At 38.7% G+C, this 27,296-nt stretch overlaps 1 protein-coding gene across 3 annotated transcripts in view; it reads right to left on the bottom strand.

Annotated features, from left to right (window-relative positions):
* Nucleotides 1–27,296, bottom strand: part of NAA15 (N-alpha-acetyltransferase 15, NatA auxiliary subunit) — a 90,301-nt gene that overhangs the window by 42,938 nt on the left and 20,067 nt on the right. For all 3 annotated transcript variants that reach the window (XM_078001526.1, XM_015139217.3, NM_001258103.1), the window contains 5 exon segments: nt 12,544–12,628; nt 9,817–9,921; nt 5,686–5,843; nt 3,779–3,913; nt 2,402–2,555 (listed from right to left, as the gene is read on the bottom strand). In XM_078001526.1, coding sequence (XP_077857652.1) covers nt 2,402–2,555; nt 3,779–3,913; nt 5,686–5,843; nt 9,817–9,921; nt 12,544–12,628 — 637 coding nt within the window.

Below are 27,296 nucleotides of genomic sequence, written 5' to 3'. Positions count from 1 at the left end.
CTTGTTCAAGTCCAGCCTGGGCAACACAGCAAGACCTCACCTCTAAAATAAAAAATAAAAATAACCTGCACCTTTACTCCCCTCTACACTACACCCATCCTCTTTTCCTTCCCTCTGTCTTCTACCTTTTCTGAGCAGGAGGAACTGGTGGTATAAGAATAAACAATAAAAAATTTTGCCTTGGCTGGGCACGGTGGCTCACAACTGTAATCCCAGCACTTTGGGAGGCTGAGGTGGGCAGATCATCTGAGGTTGGAAGTTCAAGACCAGCCTGACCAATATGGAGAAACCCCATCTCTACTGAAAATACAAAATTAGCCAGGCATGGGGGCGCATGCCTATAATCCCAGCGACTCAGGAGCTGAGGCATGAGAATCACTTAAACCCGGGAGGCGGAGGTTGTGGTGAGCAGAGATCGTGCCATTGCACTCCAACCTGGGAAACAAGAGTGAAACTCCGTCTCAAAAAAAACAAAATTTTTTTTTTTTTGCCTAACTGTGCCCATTCATCCACTCTAAGAAGTTCCTGAGTGATCTTGACCATCTTATCTTCTCCCCAACTATCCCTACCAACAACACTGCCTTGAATTTCTAAAGATCGCTAGAATTTCCAAAGATTGAGTCTACCCTCACTTCCCTTCTATTCTCTTTATATACCCTGTCCCATTACCTAACTCAAAGTAGGTATTCAATACATATTTTGTGGAATGAGCTGATAGCCTTATTTCTCATGTCATGTAGAAAATGGAAGCAATTAGAAGGAACTCCAAAATACCCATTACATCTACACATTTACTTGCCCGCCACTTATACTCCACCACCACTTGTTGATGTGGATGAACTATTCATGTTCTTACCTAAGATTAATCCTTCACATGACATCAATCTACCACATGACATCCTCTCTACTGTATCAAATATTCTATCTCTATTGGATCACTCCCCAGTCAGCACAAATACACACTATGAAAAAAACAAAAACAAACAAAAAAAAACTTCTTTTGAGCCTGCATCCCATTTCATCTACCAGCACCCCCATTTGTTTCCTTTACAGCAAAACTCCTCAACTGAGTCATGTATGCTTCCTATCTTCAGTTCCTCTACTCTCAATCTCTTTTAAATAGACTTCATGTTTGGGCTTTTACCATCCTTCTTCTAGAGGCTCAGAAAGTGCTTTTGTTAAGGTCACCAATGCCTTCTAAATTGCTAAAAATCCACTGGTCAGTTGTGAGTCCTTTATCTAATTTGATCTATCTGCCATTCTTCCTCATTAATACAGTTATCAAAGGGATCAAATGAAACAATCTGTCATTTATTTCCATAAAGAAACTTGAGGCCCAAGCCTTGACCCTGGTCACAGAGCTACTTAGTGGCCAATGAGGCAAGTTTTTTCCAGACTTGTAATCTTTCCAGTAAGTCAGAAATTTCCCTCCTTTATGATTAACAGACTACTAAAGTATGACTACTTCAAATGAAAGAAGTTTGTCTTGGATCTGCAGTTCACAAGAGAGCTCCCTACAGAAGCCTTAGACTTCCAGTTGTTCTTGTCAGTAGCAATATCCTCTGATGAAAGTTCATCTGGCAAACAATGGCTATACCTATTATGCACATGGATGTATACTAAACTTTTCCAGTGTTCAACCTCAAGGTGAACCAAGGGAATTTGAAACCAGCAAACTTCAGTTCCCTAGACTAGCAAGGACAAAGCAGCATTTCAGAAGGTAATTTTTTTAAAAAACTCACTTGTCCTTTCATTACTTGTTGTTATTCTTTCATTTTCTATAATCACACCCTCAACTTCTAAAACTGTTAAGACTCGTTTTTCTCAGCCCTCTGCTGAGTGGAATCTAACCCTTCTATCACAATCTACACATTATGAACCCAAATCTCTGCTCTCCCTTTCTTCCAGAATTCATATTCTTTTTATGTCATCAAAGACATTCAGATTAACCATAAAGACTCTCAGAAATATCCTATATGTATTTTAGTAAAGACTGATTCATCAATATATATTATTAGCAATACATCTGGCACACACTACATACACTGTAATTAATAAACTATTTCTAAGAAATGTAATCCTCTGTCTTATAAAACTAATTGTCTCTTATGTTTTGATTAAATTCCATAATATTTTTCATACAAAGATATTTTAAAGAATGTTATCAGTCATTTCATTCAACTACTTTTTATTGTTCACCATCAACTTTCTCCTCTATCTACAATATTGTTTAAATGTACATTTTCCCACATTACAAATTATTCAAAGTATATGAGTAAGAAATAGATTTTCTATCATCAAAAAGCTGAATTATATGAAATTGTCAGCAGCAACTAGATTTTTCAGCCTTGCTCTCTGTCGTATTTCAATATTAGAATTAATGACATTGTTTTAAAAATACCTTTGGTTTCTTCTACAGCAAGTTTATCACAAATCTGCTTTTCATAGGTACAAAGATGTTCCAAAGCTTCTCTATAGAGACCTGCTTCCCGAAGAACTTGATTCTGATATAAGAGTAGTTCACTATATTCATAATCCACCTTATCAGGGGATGTCTGCATATGGATATAAGGAATACTGACAGTAAGAATTTTATTTTCACATCAGAAAATTGTTCACAATACTCAAAAACATGTAAGAAGTCAAAGGATAACATCTGGTTGAAAAAACTAATTTCAAAAATATTCTTAAGTATCTGTCTATGGAGCAACTAAGTAAATAATGACAATATTAGGATATAACAGGTTGAAGAAAATAATAATCCACAAGTCCTTACATACAATAAACATGGGGAAGAAGGGAAAGCTCTTACTCAGCAGTAGAATACCAAATAATAAACCTACAAGGAATGACAAGAGTTAAGAGAATCACCATTTGCAACTATCATAGTAATAGCTGATTCACACAAGAATCATAATCAATGAATGCTAAAACTAGAGGGCGAAAGTTTGATGAGCAACAGACTCTTCAGTCTCAAATTGCATATTAAACACAAAGAGAGAAAAATAAGTTTACAGTTGCAAATACAACTTTCACCATGTAATCAAATGGAACAAACTGATGGCATGTGCCTCTTGATGTAACAAACTGAGAAGGACCCAACATCATTTATGTGGTTTCCTGCCAAAATTACAAGACTCTATCTAACAATGAGGAACCATCAGAAAAATCCAAACTGAGGGACATCCTACAAAAGCACAGCCTTCTTCAGAAATGTCTATGTCATAATACACAAAGGAAGTTTTCAAAACTGTTTCAGATTAAAAGAGGCTGAAGAGAAATGATAACTAAATGTAAGGTATGATTCTTAATTGGATCCTGCAATGAAATTAAATCGCTAGAAAGGCTATAACTAGGACAATTAGTAAATTTTGAATATGGGCTGGGGATAACAGTCTATCAATGTTAAATTTCCTAATTTTTATAATCTATCCATATAATACTATCTAGAGAACTGACAACTATACAGTTATTTTTAGAAAATACACACTAAAGCATTTAGGGGTAAAGGAGCATGATGTCTTCAATTACTCTCTAACGTTTAAGGAAGAGAATTAAAATAGATAAATAGATACACAGATTTTTAAAGTAAATGCACCAAATATTAACAATTAGTTTAGTATAAATGAACCCCTATGGAGAGTTCTTCGTGCTATTCTTGCAACTTTTCTTTAAGTTTGAAACTATTTCAAAATTAAAAGTAAGCCAGACAATGCCCTTTTTTTTTTCAGTTATACTTAGAATCAGACTTAGTAAAATGGCTTCTAGTTATTATTACCTGTTGTGTTTTCCTAAATTCTTCTAAAATCTTTGCTGCCATTTCATAATCTTCTAATAAATGGTAAGCAATAGCATAACCAATCCATGATGCTCTCTGTGCAGGTCGAAGCTGAAGTAATTGGTATCTCGTTTCCTGGAAAATAATAAACACTTTTTCTTAGGTTTTCAGTAACAGCAAGTGCTCCTTTAATATTAGGCCAGGCGCAGTGGCTCACGCCTGTAATCCCAGCACTTTGGGAGGCTAAGGAGGGCGGATCACAAGGTCAAGAGATCGAGACCGTCCTGGCCAACATGGTGAAACCCCGTCTCTATCAAAAATACAAAGATTAGCTGGGCATAGTGGCGCACGCCTGTGGTCCCAGGTACTCGGGAGGCTGAAGCAGGAGAATCACTTGAACCCAGGAGGCAGAGGCTGCAGTGAGCCAAGATGCGCCACTGCACTCCAGCCTGGCGACAGAGTGAGACTCCGTCTCAAAAGAAAAAGAAAAAGATCATATTAATTTATCCCACAACCCTAAGCATTTTACAACACAATGATGGGAACAATAATAGAAAATACTTCAAACATCCATATTGTGTAGCTTTATGGAGGCAAAGAAATATTTGTTAAGAACATAATGAAGCCTCCAAGCTAATCTTAAACATTTTTTAAACTTAAGACCAGATTTAAGTTTTTAAAACTTAAGACCAAACTTAAGATCCTTCTTACTTCTTGATCTGCTTACTCCAAGAAAAGAGACAGGATGGAAAGAACAGCACAAAGGAAAAATATTCAAAAATTTTTTTAAAAATTAAGTGTCCAACTACAGAGTTAAGATATATTTGGAGAAAAATTCAGCAGGTACTATCATATAAAAAGGAAAGAATAAGAAAGAGGAACTAAATAGATCTAACACTAATTTAAGGGTTAAAACTGAAGCTACAAAAATATATTAGACTCAGAGCAGGTAGAAAGAAGAAACAAAACATTTGCTTTTGCCAGGTGTGGTGGCTCATGCCCGTAATCCTAGCACTTTGGGAGACTGAGGCAGGGCGGACTGCCTGCGCTCAGGAGTTCGAGACCAGCCTGAACAACATGGTGAAACCTCATCTCTACTAGAATATAAAAAATGAGCTGGGCATGGTGGCACATGGCTGTAGTCTCAGCTACTCAGGAGGCTGAGGCATGAGAACCGCTTGAACCCAGGAGGTGGAAGCTGCAGTGAGCACAGATCGTGCACTCCAGCCTGGGCAACAGAGTAAGACTCTAATGTCTCAAAACAAAACAAAAAAATTGAGGGCCAAGTAAATATTAAAGAGTTACACGTCAATACCAGACAAAAGCATTGTTTATTTGAGGAGTACTGATGTTAATTTTTTTTTTTTTTTTTTTTTTTTTCTTGTGACAAGAGTTTCGCTCTGTTACCCAGGCTGGAGTGCAGTGGCACGATCTCGGCTCACTGCAACCTCTGCCTCCTAGGTCCATGCCATTCTCCTGCCTCAGCCTTCCGAGTAGCTGGGACTACAGGTGACCGCCACCACACCCGGCTAATTTTTTGTATTTTTAGTAGAGACAGGGTTTCACCGTGTTAGCCAGGATGGTCTCGATCTCTCGACCTCGTGATTCACTCGCCTAGGCCTCCCAAAGTGCTGGGATTACAGTCGTGAGCCACCGCGCCCGGCCTGATGTTAATTTGTATCAAATTAAGTCAATCCTACACAGTAGGCAAAATCTGCCTCACCATAAAATAATTTATTTTTAAAGATCTGATTATTCCAATCATAAACACAACCACTATGGTAGGAGGGAAAAAAGTTCAATTAAATTATCTTCAAAATGAAACAAAAAATTTCTGTATCAGAAAGTACTCAAAGTTGTACATATTTTCCCCTTAGAATTTTTTTTAAAAAGTCCATTTTACTTACCCTATAACCCTCAAGATCTCGCATCTGAATCTGTAGTAAGGAAAGGTCCCTTAAGATTTGAAGATTGTCTTTATCCCATTTTAGTGCATTTCTGTAACACTTAATGGCTTCATCATACTTCTTGTCTGACCTCTGAAGAAGGCCATAAACGTGCCAACCTAAAGAATTTAGTTAAGGATACAACCTACAAGTCAAAAATTACTATTCCAAATGACTTCCCAAGAAACTTGGAGAACTACAGCCATTTATAAAATTATAAGCTTAAAAAGAGGGAGGGGGAGGGAGAAGGGGAGATTGATTTCAAAGATATAAAGCACTTTAATACAGTGGAAAAGAGCACAGCTTTTGGAGCCAGAGAAAATTAGGTCTAGCCTGCCTTATCAGCTCTGTAACCTTGGACAAATCAGTCTCATTAAGTTTCCTCATTACTAAAATGTAAACAGAAATAGTCTATGCAGCAAATCATACTACTGACAACTAAATGGGATAACATATATAAACTGCTCACTGGCTGGCACAAAGTCAATATATATATGTAAGCAGTTACTATATTATTAATAGTAAAAGGAAAAAGAAGGAATGGGTCTTCATGGAATATAATTATGTAAAGTCATGAAGATTTTATTTTCTTGAACCAAAAGATCCTTAGGACAACCCTAAGTGTAATACAAAGTTTCTAAAACTCAGCCACATACAAAATAAAAACATTCGTTCATTTAACCATAATTATTAAAACTTCTTTTCCTTTTTTTGAGACAGGTCTTGCTCTGTCACCCAGTCTGGAGTGTAGTGGTGTGGTCTTTGCTCACTGCAACCTCCACTCCCTGCGCTCAAGTGATCCTCCCACCTCAGCCTCCTGAGTAGCTGCGACTATAGGCGCACACCAGCATGCCAGATATTTTTTGTATTTTTGGTAGAGATGGGACCTCGCCATGTTGCCGAAGATGGTCTCAAACTCCTGAGCTCAAGCAATACCTGCCTTGGCCTCCCAAAGTGCTGGGATTACAGGCATGAGCCCCCGCACCCAGCCTAAAACTTCTTAACAACTAAGATGTAGGTCATCAAAACAGCCTCCTATATTCAAAGATCTTAAGGTCTAGTAAAGGACAGATAAATAAGCAAAATTAAAGTAGGCTGTAAAAACTGCTATAATGAAGGAAAATATTCCACTTCCCAAATACAGCCCTTTTTCACTTTAGGTCTTGATTACTGTACCAGCTACCCAATCCACCTATCTTCAGTCTCTCTTCTTTTATTCTCCTACCAAAGTAACCGGGTTTTGTTGTGAGTTTTTTTGTTGTTTTTTGTTTGTTTTTGAGATGGAGTCTCGCTCTGTCATCAGGCTGGAGTGCAGTGGCATGATCTCAGCTCACTGCAACCTCTGCCTCCCGGGTTCAAGCAATTCTCCTGCCTCAGCCTCCCAAGTAGCTGGGATTACAAGCATGTACCACCACGCCCAGCTAATTTTTGTATTTTTAGTAGAGACAGGGTTTCACCATGTTGGCCAGATGGTCTCAATCTCCTGATCTCGTGATCCACTGGTCTCCCAATTATTATGTTTTTTAAAAGAGACAGGGTCTTGCTCTATCACCTAGGCTGGAGTGCAGTGGCATGCTCATAGCTCACTGTAGCCTCAAACTCCTGGGCTCAAACAATCCTTCTACCCCAGCCTCCAGAGCAGCTAGGACCACAGGCACATGCCACCACCATATGCAGTTAATTTTTTATTTTCTATAGAGACGAGGTCTCACTATGATGCCCAGGCTAGTCTTGAACTCCTACCCTCAACTGATCCCCTTGCCTCAGCCTCCCAAAGTGCTGGGATTACGGGCATGAGTCACTGTGGCTGGCCCAAAATAATCTTTCTAAAACACACTCAAAAGAAAAAAGGAAGTCTTTCCTTTCCAGAAATTTATAATGTTTCTTTCTGAGATCAAGCTCAAACTTCAATCTGGCCAGGTGCGGTGGCTCACATCTGTAATCCAAGCACTTTGGGAGGCAGTGGTAGGCGGATCACTTCAAGTCACAAGTTCAAGACCAGCCTGGTCAACACTGCAAAATCTCGTCTATACTAAAAATACAAAAAACACCAAGGCATGGTCACATGCACCTGTATTCCCAGCTACTCGGGAGGCTGAGGCAGGAGTATTACCTGAACCCGGGAGGTGGAGGTTGCAGTGAGCTGAGATCACACCACTGTACTTCAGACTGGGTGACAAGAGTGAAACTCCGTCTCAAAAACAAACAAACAAACAACAACCTTCAATCTAACAACTTTTAGGCCAGAGGTCCTCAACAGAGTCAATAAAATACAGAATGTTGGCCGGGCATGGTGGCTCATACCAGTAATCCCAGCACTTTGGAAGGCCAAGATGGGTGGGTGGCTTGAGGTCAGGACTTTAAGACACCAGCCTGGCCAATATGATGACACCCTGTCTCTACTTAAAAAATACAAAAATTAGCCAGCTTGGTGGTGTGCACCTGTAATCCCAGCTACTTGGGAGGCTGAAGCAGGAGAATCACTTGAACCTGGGATGCGGAGGTTGCAGTGAGCTGAGATTGTGCCATTGCACTCCAGCCTGGAAAACAAGATCAAAACTCCATCTGGAAAAAAAAAAAAAAAAAAAAAGACAAACAAACAAAAAAAATCCCAGAATGTTTAGGGTGGCAGGCATGAATGAAAAACACATATTTAATATTACACGTTTTTAAAGCAAATCAAAATATTACAAATTTTATTTGAAAAATAATCTTGGTTTCCGCAATATAAATGACAAAGTATAACTGGATCAAATCCTCCCGGCTGTTTGGATCATGGTTTTATAAACTAGGAAACACTACCCATTAAAATCTAGCTCCCATTACCTATCTTTCCACTCCCTCCCATTTCTATCACTAATACCTTGTATTTCAGGACTTTACTTCTCTTAAATATTACAACAGCCACATAACTTGACTTTCATCTTCACCTCCTAAAAATCCTATCCCCACGGAGTTTAATACCGCCAAAAATTTAAAGAAAATTATGTCCATCAAGAGGAACTCAAATAAATCATAATAAAGACATTGGCAGAACACTATACAATCATTAAAAGTTATGAAAAGACATCTATCTATGACAGTCTTAACAGTTAAGCCTTTACTTATCTTTCTAGTCCTCTAGTCACTCTCAATTCACATACTTCCACTTTACTGGATTAATGACAACTATTTGAATAAACCACAACATTTTATGTAATACTCCCAAATGTTCTGTAAATGTTTCTCATCAGTATCTTCCTTCACCAGACTATAAGTTCTTTGAGAGCAAATCTTTTCTTTGTCTGTACCAAGCCAAGGGCCTGGTAAACATCTGAAAAACTGCTAAATATTTCAGCACTTAAAATTGTGTCAGCCCACAAAATAGGTACAGAAATATTTGCTAAAGTCTATCTTAAAAATAGCAACCCACAATATTTTCTCTATCCTCCTTCAGATATTTCTATTTGCTCTTACTCTCCGTTAATAAAATATTTATCCAATATGGTACTTAGCATTATCAGTGGCTATGTTATATATCTCATCATTAAATCTTTAAACCAACACAGTGAGGTAAATATGATTACCCCATTTTACACATGAAGAAACTGAGCCCTAAGATCACACAGAAAGAAGCTGAAATGGGTTCTGAACCTAAGTGAGGCACATTCTAAGCCTATACTCCAAAACCTTGTGCTCTAAACCAGGGTATTATAATGCCACTCTAATATTCCTTATTTTATATCCTTTTTCCTTTTGAGACCCACCACTTACCACTATCACATTGGTGATGAGCTTTCAACAAATGGGGTAGGGGAGTGCCACACAAATATTCAGACCTTAGCAATGCCCCCTTTTTAAGAGTGAGAAAAGCTTTCATAGATATTTTTAAGGCAAGTCCCATTTATCTGTGAGAAAACAGAATGTTAAAACATGGTTAGGTATATAAAAATGTTCCCTGAATGAAGGCAGTTGCTTGCTGTTACCCTATTTAAAAAAGAATAATTTCCTCTGTAATTGCACAATAAGAGAGATCTAAAACTTTGACTCTCAAATTGCTGCCTTAGCTCAAAACACCCCACTCAAACCTTAAATATATCTCAAAAAGGATACACACATGACTCTTCAAGTCATTTCTCAAACCTCTACGAACCAATTCATAAGCTTCTTCCTTTTTCCCCAAACAGTTCAATGTTAATCCTTTCATAGCCAGGGTTTCTATTTTTTAAAAACAAAAAAGAAAAGGAACATTAAAAAAAATTAAATATTAAAATAACAACAAAACATAATCTCAAAAACAAATGCTACATTGCCTTAAGAACTAAAAATTTCAAGATTACTAAGATACTTTCCACTTTCTTGCAGATTTAAAACATTTTTAAAAATTGGCAATCCAAGTAAACACCGATTTCCAGACTCTAATCGGAAAGAGACTCTCTTTTTTTTTTTTTTTTTTTTTTTTAAGATAAAAGATACAAAATACATGCTATTTGACTAGAAAGATAATCTAGTAATTCATTCTTCAGGGGAATTCCATGGGATAACCTTATATATCCACTTCATTAAAATATAAAAACTTTATCTTGAAAACATACTTTATTTCTGTGAACCTAGGTTATATACCGGTTAAATTCATTCTTCAGTGATTAAAAAAATACACATAAATTTCCTACATTTTTTATTTTCCTAAATTTATCTTAAAATGATTGAGATTACTATTAAATATACAAGAAAAAGATGTCAGAAATCTGTCATTAGCAACCAAAAGATTAAAAGAGTTAAAAGAAATATTAAGTTTTCAGAAAAGAGGAAAAATAAATTCTAATTCTATATGTATCCTATGAAGCCTAAAGCGAGTGAAAATATTATTTGCCTAACTTTTTAATTTATTTGATTGATTTGCTTAACTTTTAGACTAAAATTTAGACTTTAGAGAGAAATTCATTAGGTATAAAGGATAAGGATTAAAGATATAATCCTGAGGAAGAATCAATATGTACTGTTTAAAAATACTTTCGGCCAGGCGTAGTGCCTCACACCTGTAATCTCAAGACTTTGGGAGGCCAAGGTGGGCAGATCACTTGAGGTCAGGAGTTCCAGACCAGCCTGGCCAACATGGTGAAACCCCACCTCTACTAAAAATACAAAAATTAGCCAAGTGTGGTGGCGGGCACCTGTTATCCCGGCTAGTTGGGAGGCTGAGGCACAAGAATTGCTTGAACCCAGGAGGCAGAGGTTGCAGTGAGCCAAAATTGCCCCATTGCACTCCAGCCTGGGCAACAGAGTGAGATTCCGTCTCAAAAACAAACAACAAAACTTTCAATGAAATTATGACAATTTATATGCAACCTGATTTCAGATATGTTACAGTGGCAGGGTAGGGAGTTGGAGAATCACATTTCAGAAACGGAGAAACAGGCTGGGCGCAGTGGCTCATTGTAATTCCAGCACTTTGGGAGGCCGAGGTGGGTGGATCACCTGAGGTCAGGAGTTTGAGACCAGCCTGGCCAACATGGTGAGATCTCATCTCTACTAAAAATACAAAAATCAGCCCGGCATGGTGGCACATGCCTATAATCCCAGCGACTTGAGAGGCTGAGGTAGGGGAATTGCTTGAACCCAGGAGGTGGAGGTTGCAGTGAGCTGAGATTGCACCACTGCCCTCCAGCCTGGACAGCAGAATGAAACTCCATCTCAAAAAAAAAAAAAGAAGAAAAAAACAGTGAAATAATGTAGGGAAAACTGCATTTCAGAAATAATGAAATCTGATACTTTTCTATATTGACACATTATCAGTATGCCTACTTTAGAAATGATATCAAACAATGTGATGCTCAGCTGGTCAGCAAAAATAAATAATTTTTAATATGGAAAAAGAGAGAGAGAAATTTATTTCTATTTATTTGTGTTTTTTTAAATATATGTTTTGTCATAATAAAGACAGGGTCCCACTATGTTGCCCAGCCTGATCTTGAACTTCTGGACTCAAGCAATCCTCTTGCCTCAGTCTCCCAAAGTGTTGGGATCATAGGAGGGAGCCACAGCACCCAGCGGAGAGATAAATTTAGATACTTTTATCTCCATTGTTTTCCGTCTCCAAACAATTACAGTAAAAGAAAGTATCAAGTGAAATGCAGTGAAAGAAAGTGAGAATTATTATAAACACAGGCCAAAAAAAAAGCAAGGAATCTAATGGAGAATTATTACTCTCCTCATCTTCAATACTAAGAGTATATTATCAATAGTTACTGAAAAGCCATGTTTCTTAACTGTACAAATGAGACCTGCGAAACCTTATTTTTCCTTTGCCTCCTCTCAAGTTTAGCCACACACTCTCCCCTTGCTCTACAAATATCTCACCATCCAACAATCTACCTTCACACAAACAAAAGCCTGTACACTTTCAGAACATTACAATATACAAATCATGTCTTAAACATAACTAGGTCTTGAAAAACTGAAAAACATAAATTAAAAATATGATAGTTCATGAGCAAAGGACCAAATGGTCACTTTCTGAATAAGCTTATTATAAAGCATAAAATTTATCCAGCTCAACCAAAGTTCTAAAGTAAATTTTGGCATTCTATCCTATTAAGTTATTTCTCTTTTCCTACAGAGCTAATATTCAAACTAAGAATAAATCAGAACTCAAGTAAAATGTGTTATCATTTTCTTGATATTAAATTCAAAATTCAGTATTAAATTTCACCTTCTCACAGAAGTCAAAGATGAGAGGGTCTGTTCTCTCTGGAAAACAGTTAAGGCAGCTGGGAAGAATACAATCCACTAAGAGAAGCCAGACAGGTATGTAGTAAAGCTTTATCTACTTGCACTTACCTCCATGCTCTGCAAATTTGGGATTAGAAAGTATTTGTTTACAGAATTTCAATCCATTTCTATACTGTTTGTGTTCATAACACCTCTGTCAAAACAAACAAAAAAAATTCAAGTTTAGCAAGGAATGCAAACAACATTAAATTAAACACTAAATTTCTCTACTCTGTTTAAAAAAAACAGAATGTTATTTCCATATGCTTCTAAATCCCGGAAAAATGCCAATAAAAAATACAAAAGGTTCAAATACAGGAAGTAAAATAAAGACAAACGAACAGAATACAGATTAGTAAAGTCCAACAACTGAGTAATGCAGAAAGAGAACAGAAAAATAAATGGTATAGAATTTTTTTTTTTTTAAAGACTGAGACTCACTCTGTCACCCAGGCAGGGCACAGTGGCGTGATCATAGCTCACAGCGGCCTTATCCACCTGGGCTCAAGGAATACTTCTATCTCAGCCTTCCAAGTAGCTAGGACTACAGGCACACGCCACCACACCTGGCTAATATTTTTATTTTTTGTAGAGACAGGGACTCACTATGTTGCCTAGGCTGGTCTCAAACTCCAAGATTCTCAAGCGATTTTGGGACTCACTCAAGCAATCCTCCTGCCTCGGCCTCCCCAGGGGCTGGAATAATAGGCATGAGCCACTATGCCCAGCTAGTTTTCTAAAGAACATTTTATTTTTACTGAAGAATATTTTCTTTTTACTGAAGCTTTCAAGCTGAAAGGGCCAAAAATGTCCATGCAAAATACACGGAAAAAATACCCAGACTGTAACATATCACAGTGAAATCTCAAAGCCTGAAAATAAAAAAAAAAGGGCCTTAAAAACTTCCAGAGAGGGAAAAAAAACAAGTCACATAAAAAAGATCTATAATCAGAATGGCAGTGCACTCTTATTCCAAAGTAAAAATGAAATACTGTTGAAATCTAGAAGACAAATATACAGCCTTCAAAATTCAGAGTGAAAATTAAGTTTCAACTTATAATTCTATACCCAGCCAAGTCATCAGTCAAGTACAGTCAGTCCCCATATCCATGGGTTCTACATCTGTGGAGTCTGCTAACTACAGATAGAAAGTATTCAGGGAAAAAAACAAAACAAAACAAAAAAAAACTGCGTCTATACAAAAGTACACTTTTTTCTTGTAATTAATGTCTAAGCAATACAGTATAACAACTATTTACACAGTATTTACATTGTATTAGGTATTATGAATAACCTAGAGATAATTTACAGTATACAAGAGGATGTGCATAGGTTATATGCAAATACTGTGCCACTGTGTATCAAGGACTTGAGCATCCCTGGATTTTGGTACCCAAGGGAGATCATGGAACCAACCTCGCAAAATGTCATTTTGCTCCCATACATGAAGACTATATAAGAGGCTAGGCATGGTGGCTCATACCTGTAATCCCAGCACTTTGGGAGGCCGAGGGGGGCAGATCATATGAGGTCAGGAGTTCAAGACCAGGCTGGTCAACATGGTGAAACCCTGTCTCTACTAAAAATACAAAAACTAGCCAGGCCTGGTGGCGCTACCTGTAATCCCAGCTACTCAGGAGACTGAGGCAGGAAAATCATTTAAACCCAGGAGGCAGAGGTTGCAGTGAGTGGAGATCGTGCCACCACACTCCAGCCTGGGCAACAGAGTGAGACTCCGTCTCAAAAAAAAAAGAAAGAAAAAAAAACCCAAACAAACCAAAATACCAAGACTGTATAAGAGCAAAATGACATTTCAAAGCTTTGCAAAAAGCTAAACTTTTGTGTCCACGTATTCTTCCTTAAGAAGCCATTAAAAGAAGATAAATTTTTAAAAAGGCACTACGGAGGGCCGGGCGTGGTGGCTCACATATGTAATCCCAGCACTTTGAGAGGCCGACGCAGGCAGATCACGAGGTCAGGAGTTCGAGACCAGCCAGGCCAATATGGAGAAACCCCATCTCTACTAAAAATACAAAAATTAGCTGGGCATGGTGGCGGGCGCCTGTAATCCTCGCTACTCGGGAGGCTGAGGCAGGAGAATCATTTGAACCCGGGAGGCAGAGGTTGTAAGTGAGCTAAGATCACGCTATTGCATTCCAGGCTAGATGATAGTGTGAGACCATATCTCAAAAAAAAAAAAGCACTATAGGACTTAGTAATTAAGTAGGGAATCTAATACAGAAAAAAGAACTAGAGAGTAGCCACTCCAGACTGGAGCAGAAGTCAAAAGCTGCTATGGAATAGGTTTCCAGCAAAAGCAAAAATTGAACTAGTGTGCTTGCTAATATGGAAAATGTTAATCATAAGCTCATGACAGAAATACAGGCACACTTGCAGAACATGAGCAACAGGTCTACAGAAAACCAGGCAACTGCCTAAATAATAGGTATTAACTCCACAAAAAACAAAAGCTTGTATAAGACTTGGATTTAGTATAAATTTGGCTCAATACTGAACAATACATGCATAGTTATAAAAATGCAAACACTCTGTACTAGTTTATAAAAAACTTGTGATATGGCTGGGCGCAGAAGATCATGCTTGTAATCCCAGCACTTTGGGAGGCCGAGGCGAGCAGATCACTTAAGGTCAAGAGTTCGAGACCAGCCTGGCCAACATGGTGAAACTCCATCTCTACTAAAAATACAAAAAAAAAAAAAAAAAAAATTAGCCAGGCATGATGGCATGCAGGCGCCTGTAATCCCAGCTGCTCAGGAGGCTGAGGCAGGAGAATCACTGGAACCTGGGAGGCGGAGGTTGCAGTGAGCCAAGATCATGCCACCACATTCCAGCCTGGGCAACAGGGCCAGATTCTGTCTCAAAACAAAAAAAAGAAGAAGAAAAAAAAAAAACTCATGATATAATTATGTTGAGGAACGAGGAAAATGGAAGTGGGCAAATGTGTGAATGAGTAAGTTCTGAGTCCTCATTTTCAAAAACTAGAGGTCAACAAATATTTAAAAGCTATGTATCAAGAAGAAATAGTGATGTATTACCAAGCAACAAGAAGGCAAATACCAGACAAAATAAAGAACTGAAGTTGCTTGATTCTGGAGTAGGAAACCAAGTGGATGGGAGAAAATACAGAACATTATTTGTTTCATCATATATCTTTTAGTGCTAGTTGACTTTTAGACATCAACATATGCTTTCACATGAAAATTTATTTTTAAAGCATTGTATTTGTTACAGAAAAAAAATGTGCATCTAAAACATACAATTCGTGCCAGAACACATTGATGTAAATTTTTAAAATTTTGCTCATAATTTTTGAGGCAATATATTTAAAATCTGGGAAGGAAATTAATGCAAGTGATGGCAAAAATCATGGCAGAAAATGTGTAGAAACAGAAAAATAAAAATGTAAAAATTTACATTTTAGTATCAAGAAATCAATTAATTAAGTTCATACTAAGGCAAACTAGAGTTGTTTTACAACCACCTATATACCCATCATCTCCACTTTGTTGTTGCTTTGAGACAGGATCTCACTCTGGCCCAGACTGGAGTGCAGTGGGTCAATCACAGGCTCAAGCAATCCTCCTGCCTCAGCCTTCCAATGCTGTTGTTTTGCATCTGAAACCTAATATATCCAAATACAACTGATTTTCTTGCCCAAAATGTATTCTGCACCAAGTCTTCACCATCCTGAAGATAGAGTTGATGCCCCCGCTTCAACTCAATCAACTAGATGATTATGCAAAAAAAAAAAAAAAAAAAAAAAAAAAACTAATCATCTTTGGTACTTCTCCTTCCCTTATACTTCTGTCCTCTAGTAGGTCCCATCAGACCCAGTTTCTCAGCAATAGCTTCCTAACTGGTTGAATATTTTTCTTTGTCTCCCACAATCAACTATGCATTCAGCAGGCACAGTGATTTTAGGGACAAGAGGAGGAGAAAGCAGAAGCAGTTACTTGAGAGCTGTCATTCACCATATGTAGCCAAAGAAACATAGTAAGACTAAGTAGCTAAATTTAGTGTTCCCATTTACTTAGCAGAAAGCCTAAAAGTAACTTGTTTTTCTTACAATAAGAAAGCACTAAAGGAAGCTATGATGTAAAGACTAACATAATTAAAAGGAATGTTATTAACTTCTTGCTGTTTATGAAAACTATATACCTATAAAGAAGAGGGTTAAGTGTCACTGCTCATAAAACCATCAGCTTTCTGAAATTTTACATTTATAAAAATGTAGTTAGGTGACTTTCACTTTTGGCATGATGAAGTAAGTGAAGCTCAACTTGTTCTTTCATCATAAACAAAACGGGACAAAATATATGAAATAACAGGTTCAACAGGTGGTGCTAACAGGTGGCGGAAGACTGTGAACCAAGAGAAAGGGAAACAAACATGATGAGCTCTAGAAATGCCATCACTTTATACCTGGAGGCACTTTCTATATCACAGCACAGGAGGAAGGATCCTAAGCAAACTACAGGAGCCCACAGAGTTAAGAAACAAAGACTGATGTTCAATGAGGCTGAGGTACTCTGCAAGAGATGGAACTAACCTGAGAAAGAGATCCAAAAATCCATAGAAGGTCCCCATGTGTCTGTTGTTGAAAACTGTTGAGTACACTAAGTTTTGCATATGGAGGGTGAAATGTAACAAGGCCAGACAAAGAATGATCAGGACTCATTAAGTTTAACAATTCTCATGGCCCACAAGGTAGTGAGAGTTCCAACTTGCCAGAATGGAGTGTCAACGAACAGCTGTAGAATTCAGCAAATACTGCAAAAATGTCATTCCTTAAGAGTAGACAAACACTAGCCCTAGAGTATTACTCTAGACCCACCCTAACAAACCCTCAAAAAAATCAGGTTGACAGACAAGCATCTTTACTGTGCACCACAACAAAGTCCAACACCACTCTTCAAAGACAGTTAAATTTAGTAAAATAATATAAAACCTATAATGTATAACATCTAATAGAAAATATCTAGACAGCTAAGAGCAGGAAAACATGATCCATAATCAGGAGAAATTAAAATGTGATGGAATTATGATAAAGAAGTTAAAACAACTATTATAAATGTGCTCAAAATTTAAGCAATGGATAAACAAATGAAGAGGAAAATATATTTTAAAAAACAAATAGAATTTATAAAGATGAAAATACAGTATTAAGGCTGTGCACAGTGGCTCATGCCTGTAATCCTAGCACTTTAGAAGGCCAAGACGGGCAGATCACTTGAGACCAGGAGTTCGAGACCAGCCTGGCCAACATTGGCAAAACCCCATCTCTACTAAAAATACAAAAAAAAAAAAAAAATTAGCCAGGCAGGGCGGTACGCACCTATAATCCCAGCTACTTGGGAGGCTGAGGCAGGATAATTGCTTGAACCTGGGAGGTGGAGGTTTCAGTGAGTCAAGATTGTACCACTACACCCCAGCCTGGGCAACAGTGTAAGACTCTGTCTGAGGGGGAAAAAAAAAAAAAGTTGAAGGCTGGGCGCGGTGGCTCACTTTGGGAGGCTAAGGCAGGTGGATCACAAGGTCAAGAGATCGAGACCATCCTGGCCAACCTGGTGAAACCCCATCTCTACTAAAAATACAAAAATTAGCTGGGCTTGGTGGCACACGCCTGTAGTCCCAGCTACTTGGGAGGCTGAGGCAGGAGAATTGTTTGAACCCAGGGGGCAGAGGTTGCAGTGAGCTGAGATCACACCACTGTACTCCAGCCTGGCGACAGAGCGAGACTCCATCTCAAAAAACAGAAAAAGAAAAAAAAAAAAAAGGAAAAAAGAAAATACAGAATTTAACATGAAACCAGCCGGGTGTGGTAGCTCACACCTATAATCCCAGCACTTTGGGAGGCCATGGCAGGCAGATCACTTGAGGTGAGGAGTTCGAGAACAGTCTGGCCAACATGGTGAAACCTCCGTCTCTACTAAAAATACAAAAGTTAGCCAGGCGTGGCGGCAAACACCTGTAATCTCAGCTACTTGGGAGGCTGAGGCAGGAGAACTGCTTGAACCCGGGAGGTGGAGATTGCAGTGAGCCAAGATTGTGCCACTGTACTCAGCATGGGCAACACAGCGAGACTATCTGAAAAAACTAATAAAATAAAATTTTAAATTTAATTTTTTAAAAATGAAACCTTTCCCAGATAAGAGTAAAGCAGAGTTTATGACACTTCGGAAGAAAAAAAAATCAGTAGAAGACAGACATAGCAACAGAAACCACCTCGATTAAAGAGAGAGAAAATGTAGAAAAAGATAATTAGTGGAACTACAGTGACCTTTCTTCACAATAAAAAAAATCTAAAAACACTGCAGATCTAAATGTGTAGGTTAAAATGAAAAAGCTTCTAGAACACCTGTAATCCTAGAACTTTGGGAAGCTGAGACAGGTGGATCACCTGAGGTCAGGAGTTCAAGACCAGCCTGGCCAACATGGCAAAACTGTGTCTCTACTAAAAATACAAAATTAGCGAGGTGTGGTGGTGCACGCCTGTAATTCTAGCTACTAGGGAGGCTGAGGCAGGAGAATTTCTTAAACCCGGGAGGCAGAGGTTACAGTGAGCTGAGATTGTGCCACTGCACTCTAGTCTGGGCAACAGAGCGAGATTCTGTTTCAAAAAAAAAAAAAAAAAAAAGCTTCTAGAAGAAAACACAGAAATATATCTTCCATTAGTTGAAGTAGGTAAGATCCCTTAAACGGAAAGTTCTAAACGTCCAACATAAAGAGTCTGAAAAAAGAGAAGTCAGGAAATATGTATTTACAATGAATATATATGTCCAACAAACATCTTATATCCAGAAAATATCTTTAAAATTCATAAATATCAGTTACAGTAAGGCAGAAAACCCAACTAGCAAGAGTCTTAAACAAACACACCCAAGAAAGGATGTCTTAATAGGCAATAAACACATTAAAAGGTTTTAATTACATTTAAAAAATGCTATGTCATTAAATTAGACAATATCAACAGTTGGAGAAATAGCAAAGCAACTGTGAACTCATACATCGCTGGTAGGGTTAAAAAAATTGGTATGACCACTTTGCAAAACAGTATGGCAGACGGACTTTTATGGCATAAACAGTATTAACTCAATAAGCCCAAATTTTAAAAAATACTGTTTAGCAGTTTTCTAACAAAACTAGTAAACAGCCAGGTGTTTATTCTCCCATGCCTATAATCCTAGCACTTTGGGAGGCCAAGGTAGTAGATCACTTGAGCAGAGGAGTTTCAGACCAGCTCAGGCAACAGAGTGAGATCTCATCTCTACAAAAAATAAAACAGCCAGGCATGGTAGTAAGCACCTGTATATAGTCCCAGCTACTCAGGAGGGTGGGGCAGGAGGACTGCTCGAGCCAGGGAGGTAAAGCTGCAGTGAGCCGTGTTCACACCACTGTACTCCAGCCTGAGCAACAGAGCAAGACTCTGTCTCAAACAAAACAAAACAAAACAAAACAAAAACAAATACACATATTATCTGATCCAATCCTTCCAACCTAGGTGTACATCCAACAGAAACAGAAACAAATATTTGCCATAAGATATGAAAAAGAATGAGAATAAGATTTACAGGTGAGGCCGGGTGCAGTGGCTCACGTCTGTAATTCCAGCACTTTGGGAGGCCAAGGTGGGCAGATCATCTGAGGTCAAGAGTTCAAGACCAACCTGGCCAACATGGCGAAACCCTGTCTCTACTAAAAATATTTTAAATTAGCTAGGCGTGGTGACGCACACCTTTACTACCAGCTATTTGGGAGGCTGAGGCATGAGAATCACTTGAACCCAGGAGGCAGAGGTTATGGTGAGCTGAAACTACACCACTGTACTTCAGCCTGGGTGACACAGCAAGACTCTGTCTCAAACAAACAAACAAACAAATAAATATTTACTGGCCTGGCACAGTGGCTCATATCTGTCATCCCAACACTTTGGAAGGCCAAGGCCTGGGGATTGCTTGAGCCCAGGAGTTCAAGACCAGCCTGCATAACATAGTGAGACCCTGTCTCTACAAAAAAATGAAAAAATTAGCTAGGCATGTTGGTGTGTGCCTTTAGGCCCAACTACTCAGGAGGCTGAGGCAGGAGGAGGATTCCTTGAGCCTAGGAGGTTGAGGCTGCAGTGAACTATGGTCACACCACTGCACCCCAGCCTGGGCAAGACAGAGAGAGACACTGTCTCAAAGAAAGGAAAAAAGATTTATTAGTAACTGATAAAAAAAAATTAAAACGACAAAAAGGACACCCAAAATCAATGACATACCTAAACTAAAAGTACTAACTTATAGTCTCTTTTAACTAAAAGAGACTAAGTAAAAATCTCTTTTAATTGACTTTGTATTAATCGCCTTTATGCCAAAGGCTTAAATTACCAAAACTAATACAGTAAATATGATATAAAAGGAAATCTAGGTCTCATCCATTAAAAGTATACAATTGATAAAGTATCATCACTGTGTCATAATCCTAGCATTACATTCCAAGGTAATGTTTATATAACAGAAACATTATGAACTGAAAAATTTACTTTGAGGAATTAACAAAGTAGTGAAAAGGGCCGCTTTTGGAATCAAATAGCGCTGGTTTTAAACAGTGACTCTAGACTTTAATTCTATAATCTTATTTGGTACTTTGCTGAGTATCAAAAAGAATCCTTAAATCATGGAGAGCAATCATGAGAAAAAGACATGTAAAACACTTAGCAATAATAACAGCTAATACTTAATGAGCATTTACTGAGTCCCAGGCACTGTGCTAAGTGTTTCACAGGGAAAATTTATTTAATCTTAATAATGATATGAAGCGGGTAGTCTTACTATCTTCATTTTACATGAGATAACTGAGGTCCAGGAGGTTATATAATTTGGCCAAGGTCACACTGCTATTAAGTGATAGAAAGAGAATCTGAAACCAGACAATATAGATATACAACCATAACACCTAACCATTATAACTACTTCCCTAATCTAGTGCCTAGAACATTTTACAAAAAAAGTAAAACTGCTAACACAAGTAACAGCCATTATAGAAAGCTTTAAAAAAAAGAAAAAAGAAAATCAACCCATAATCTCCTTGCAACTGCTATTAAACATTCTGATTTTAACAAGAAAGTTTTCACCCAAAACTTATGGAATAGTTTACTATTCTACAATACAAATGTGAACCTATACAAATATAATTCAAACTAGCATATAAAAACAGACAATGGCTGGGCATGGTGGCTCACACCTGTAATCCCAATACTTTGGGAGGCTGAGGTGAGAGGATCATTTGAGGCGGGAGTTTGAGACCCACTGTCTCTACAAAAAAATTAAAAAATTAACTGGGCATGGTGGCATGCCTGTAGTCCCCGCTACTCATGAAGCTGAGGTGGGAGGACGGTTTGAGCCCAGGAGTCTAAGGCTGCAGTGAGCCGTGATGGCAACACTGCACTCCAACCTGAGCCACAGAACAATACACTGTCTCTTAAAAAATAAATAAAATTGATATTCTTACTTGACACGCACAATGTAACTTTATTTTGCATAGCCGATTTTTTAAATATTCAGGATTCCAGTTGGTATTTTTGGTGGTGTGACTGGAAATATCTTTATTTGTTTATGGTATGTTTTTCAGAGACTTCTCGATAACATTTAATCAGCATGATCATCCTATAAGCACAAAAGGTTTAATCCTTATTGTAGAGGTAAAATTTAGAAAACAAGTAACTTACCCCACATTACATACCTAGCTAGTGGCAAAATTTAAGACTATAATTTAGGCTCTCTGACTCCTGGTTAAAAGCTCTTTCCATCACATACAGAAATTACATTAAATGTTAACATAAAGGTAATTAATGCCTGAATTTTTATCTTTTAAAAGATCTTCTAATCAACAAATTCAACTGTTACATTGTTTACTCAGTCTTATAATCAAATGGACAATAAAAATGTCAAAAATAAAGTGAGAAGTGAACACACAAAATTAAACTAGATAATCCCCTCAAAATAACTGATATGAAAATGAAAAACTAAAGATCCTCTCTTTGAATGAGATATGTTTATATTATAGCACTTAGCTTTTTACTTTATCATACTTAGAATAGTAGCTAAATTTTAGACCCTAACGATTATGTTCTCAATTAATGAAATTCAGCTATGTCCTTATTGAAATTATATTCAATGCCATTATTTCAATTATCTCCTGTCAACGTGAGCTGTATTTCAATTATCTCCTGTCAACATGAGCTGTAAAAATAATTCAGAATAATGGCTGGGCGCGGTGACTCAAGCCTGTAATCCCAGCACTTTGGGAGGCCGAGACGGGCGGATCACGAGGTCAGGAGATCGAGACCATCCTGGCTAACCCGGTGAAACCCCATCTCCACTAAAAAAATTACAAAAAAAAAAAAATAATAATTCAGAATGGCATGCCCCTCCAAATAACTAATAATTCATTTCTCCTCAACAATAACCAACATGCATTTAAGTAAATAGATCTCAATTTTTTTCACCAAATGCACTAATTCTATAATAGGTCACTTAATACAAATGAGAATATAGGAAGGAAGAAGTAACAAAAAATATCCAATTTGGATGTTGGCCAGGCTGGTCTTGAACTCCCAACCTCTGGTGATATTGAACTCCCCTACCTCGGCCTCCCAAAGTGCTGGGATGACAGGCATGAGCCACTGTGCCCAGCCCTAAACTTACTTTTTAGGGAACTTACTTTACTTTTATTTAGGGAAAGTGAAACGCAAAATACTACATACGGTATACTTTCAACATATGTTTTACATTCAATTCACTTAAAACAGGTTTTATAAAATGACAGTAGACAGACATTTTCAGCTCTCCACAGAAGAATCATTGCATTGAACAGAACACAGGTCTACATTCCCTCATCTGAAACTCTTGTGTTTGGGGAGTTCTTGAAATTTCAAAACTGTGAATAAGGATTTCCCTTGCTATGGAAGGAATGCCAGATTATCTATCTGTCCTCCTACCTATAACACCTGCATATTTTAGTTCAAAATCTAACGTAATAGTTTCAAAAATACTAGAATAATAATACAGGCTATTGTTTTTCACCAGGAATTAACATTTAAAATATTAACACTGTGCTATAGAAACAATGAAGCAAAGAAGCAAACCAGTATATAATTAAAACAGACTGGGCTGGGCTGATGCCTGTAATTGCAGCACTTTGGGAGGTGAAGGTGGGCAGATTGCTTGAGCAGGACTTCCAGACAAACCTGGGAAACATAGTGAAACCCTGTCTCTACAAAAAATACAAAACTTAGCTGGGCCTGGTGGCACACCCCTGTAGTCTCAGCTACTGGGGAGGCTGAGGTGGGAGGATTGCTCGAATCTGGGAGGACAAGGCTGCTGCACCATAGCCTGGGCAACACAGTAAGACCTTCCTCAAAAAAATAAAAGCGACTGAATGGTTCTAACAGATAATAAAGTCGCATGTGCTAAATTCTGGCACCATACCCTCTGAGACTTCTGCTCCCAAATGTATAAGAATAACTGACACTAGATGAAGTTCCTGGCAACTATAAAACCGGAAAGTAACATAAAATAGTTGGTTTTCCGCTGTTGGACAAAAGCCAATACAGGACTATGGTTTCAGAAGATAAGCAGGGTAAATTCCAAGAAAATCCCTATTTCTGTCTAGAAGCATCTTCCAGACTACAGAATAGGTGTAAGAGGTGTGGGTGTGTGGGTGGGGGACCTAAACAGAGCTTAGCAGTCTCACTGACCTGAGTAGATATGAGAATTAGAAACTGCTGGGACGCCTGGAATTTATGGGGTAGGGTGCTAGAGAGAACTATATACAGAAGAGGCTTCAGAAGTCTGCCACAGGAGTTGGACGCTGTGGCTCACGCCTGTAATCCCAGCACTTAGGGAGGCTAAGGCAGGCAAATCACTTGAGGTCAGGAGTTCAAAACCAGTCTGGCCAACATGGCAAAACCCCGTCTCTACTAAAAATACAAAACTTAGCCAGGTGTAGTGGCACGTGCCTGTAATCCAAGAACTTTGGGAGGCCGAGGCCAAGGCCAAGGTGGATCACCTGAGTTTGGGAGTTCGAGACCAGCCTGGCCAACATGGTGAAACCACATCTCTACTAAAAATACAACAATTAGTCAGGCGTGGTGGCGGGCACCTATAATTCCAGCTCCTCAGGAGGCTAAGGCAGGAGAACCGCTTGAACCCAGGAGGTGGAGGTGACAAGTGAGCCAAGATCACACCACTGTACTCTAGCCTGGGTAAAAAGAGCAAAATTTCATCTAAAAAGAAAAAAAGAAAAACAAATCTGCCACAGGAATCTTCCGTCAAATACTAAGCTGAGGCTGGGAGCCGTGGCTCATGCTGGGAGCCATGGCTCATGCTGGCAATCCCAGTGCTTTGGGAGGACAAGGTGGGCGGGTCACTTGAGGTCAGGAGTTCAAGATAACCAGGCCAACATGGTGAAACCCATCTCTACTAAAAATGTGAAAATTAGCCAGGCGTGGTGGTGCATGCCTGTAATCCCAGCTACTCAGGAGGCTAAGGCACAAGAATCCCTTGAACCCAGGAGATGGAGGTTGCAGTGAGCCAAAATTGCCCCACTGTACTCCAGGCTGGGCAACAGAGCAAGACCCCATCTCAAAAATAAAATAAAATACACACACACTGTAAGCTGAACAGGTACACAGCAAAGGTCTATGAAAGCTGGGCAAAGAACAATTACCAAGTAGCATGAGTGTAACAACTATTGGTGCTCATGCATGGCTGGCAGACATTTGAATTCCAAGTATCAAGTTAAGAGACTATGTTAAAGACTGCAGAATTCAGCAGAGATCCAGAAAGCTCACACCTTAGGATAAGATTAATCCAGACCCGTGTATTAGTCCATTTTCGTGCTGCTAATAAAGACATACATGAGACTGGGCAATTTACAAAACAAAGAGGTTTACTGGACTTACAGTTCCATGAGGCTGGAGAAGCCTCGCAATCATGGCAGAAGATGAAAGCCATGTCTTACATGGCAGCAGACCAGAGAAGAGAGCTTGGGCAGGAAAACTCCCCTTTTTAAAATCATCAGGTCTCATGAGACTCATTCACTATCATGAGAACAGCACAGGAAAGACCTGCCCCCATGATTCGATTACCTCCTACCAGGTCCCTCCCACAACACGTGGGAATTAAAGATAAGATCTGGGTGGGGACACAGACAAACCATATCAACCCATCTTTATTAAAACTTAAAAACAAGTCTCAAAAAGAAGAAGCTGATAAACAAGCAAATTAACTGTCTGCCAAAACAAAACTCTATTAAGAAAGGCAAGAGGATCCAGACACTAAATATCCTAGGATCCATACTACGCAAAATTATGGGAGGAAAATTACTATAAATTCCAAGCAGGAAACTAACCCATGACCTACAGGAGAAAGAAATTTTTTAAAAAGTCAGAAATATTAATAACAATGACGGAAGTAGCTGACACTTTAAAACAAATTACTATTATCTAACACTAAAGGATTTAAAGTAAAACAAAAATGCAACAAAAAACAAATAATGGGGCAGGGCGCGGTGGCTCCCACCTGTAATCCCAGCACTTTGGGAGGCTGAGGCGGGCGGATCACCAGCTCAGGAGATTGAGACCAACCTGGTTAACATGGTGAAACCCCATCTCTACTAAAAATACAAAAAACAAAAATTAGCTGGGCGTGGTGGGGGGCGCCTGTAGTCCCAGCTACTTAGGAGGGTGAGGCAGGAGAATGGCATGAACTCGGGAGGCAGAGCTTGCAGTGAACAGAGATTGTGCCACTGCACTCCAGCCTGGGCAACAAAGTGAGACTCCGTCTCATAAAAAAAAAAACAAATAAGGGCCAGGAACTATGGCTCAAGTTCGTAATCCCAGTACTTCTGGAGGCTGAGGCAGGAGGATCACTTGAGGCCAGGAGTTTGAGACTAGTGTGGGAAACACAGTGAGACCCATCTCTACAAAAAAATAAGTAAAAGGCTATGAATTTTTTTTTTAAGAAGAAACAGAAAATCTCAATGAAGAAATGGAAACTATTTTTAAAATGGAAATTTTTAATAGACGTCACCTTAAGAAATTAGAAAAAACAAGAGCAAATTAAACCTAACATAAGTGGAAGCAAATAATAAAGATAAAAACAGAATCAATTAAACAGAAAAAATTCAGAAATACTTGGCTTTGGCAAAAAAAAATACAAAAAAAATAAGACAAACAGAAGAAATTTGTGAAATCAAAAGTTGGTTCTTTGAGAAGATTAAAACAATGAATAAATCTCTAGACAGACACAGTCACAGAATAGCTTATTAAAGGCCCAGCTTTCTAGCCAGAGAATAAAAAGAGGTGGCTGGGTGAGGTGGCTCCCACCAGTAACCTCAACACTTTGGGAGGCCCAGGCAGGAGGACTGCTTGAAGCTAGGAGTTCAAGATCAGCCTGGGCAACACGATGAGACCCAGTCTCAAAAAACACCAGCGAGGCCCGGCGCGGTGGCTCACACGTATAATCCCAACGCTTTGGGTGGTCAAGGCAGGTGGATCACCTGAGGAGTTCAAGACCAGCCTGCCCAACATGGTAAAATCCCATCTCTATTAAAAATACAAAAATTAGCCAGGTGTGGTGGTGTGCGCCTGTAGTCCCAGCTACTCAGGAGACAGAGGCAGGAGAATCGCTTAAACCCAGGAGGCAGAGGTTGTAGTGAGCCGAGATTGCACCACTGCACTCCAGCCTGGGCGACAGAGTGAGACTCTGTCTCAAAACAAAAACAAGTAAATAAATAACCTGGGGAAACATTCAGAA

This window comes from Macaca mulatta, chromosome 5, assembly GCF_049350105.2.
Source record: "Macaca mulatta isolate MMU2019108-1 chromosome 5, T2T-MMU8v2.0, whole genome shotgun sequence".
In the NCBI taxonomy this organism is placed as follows: domain Eukaryota; kingdom Metazoa; phylum Chordata; class Mammalia; order Primates; family Cercopithecidae; genus Macaca; species Macaca mulatta.
The sequence above is the reverse complement of the archived record's forward strand: the minus strand, read 5'-3'. Positions and strand labels throughout refer to the sequence as shown.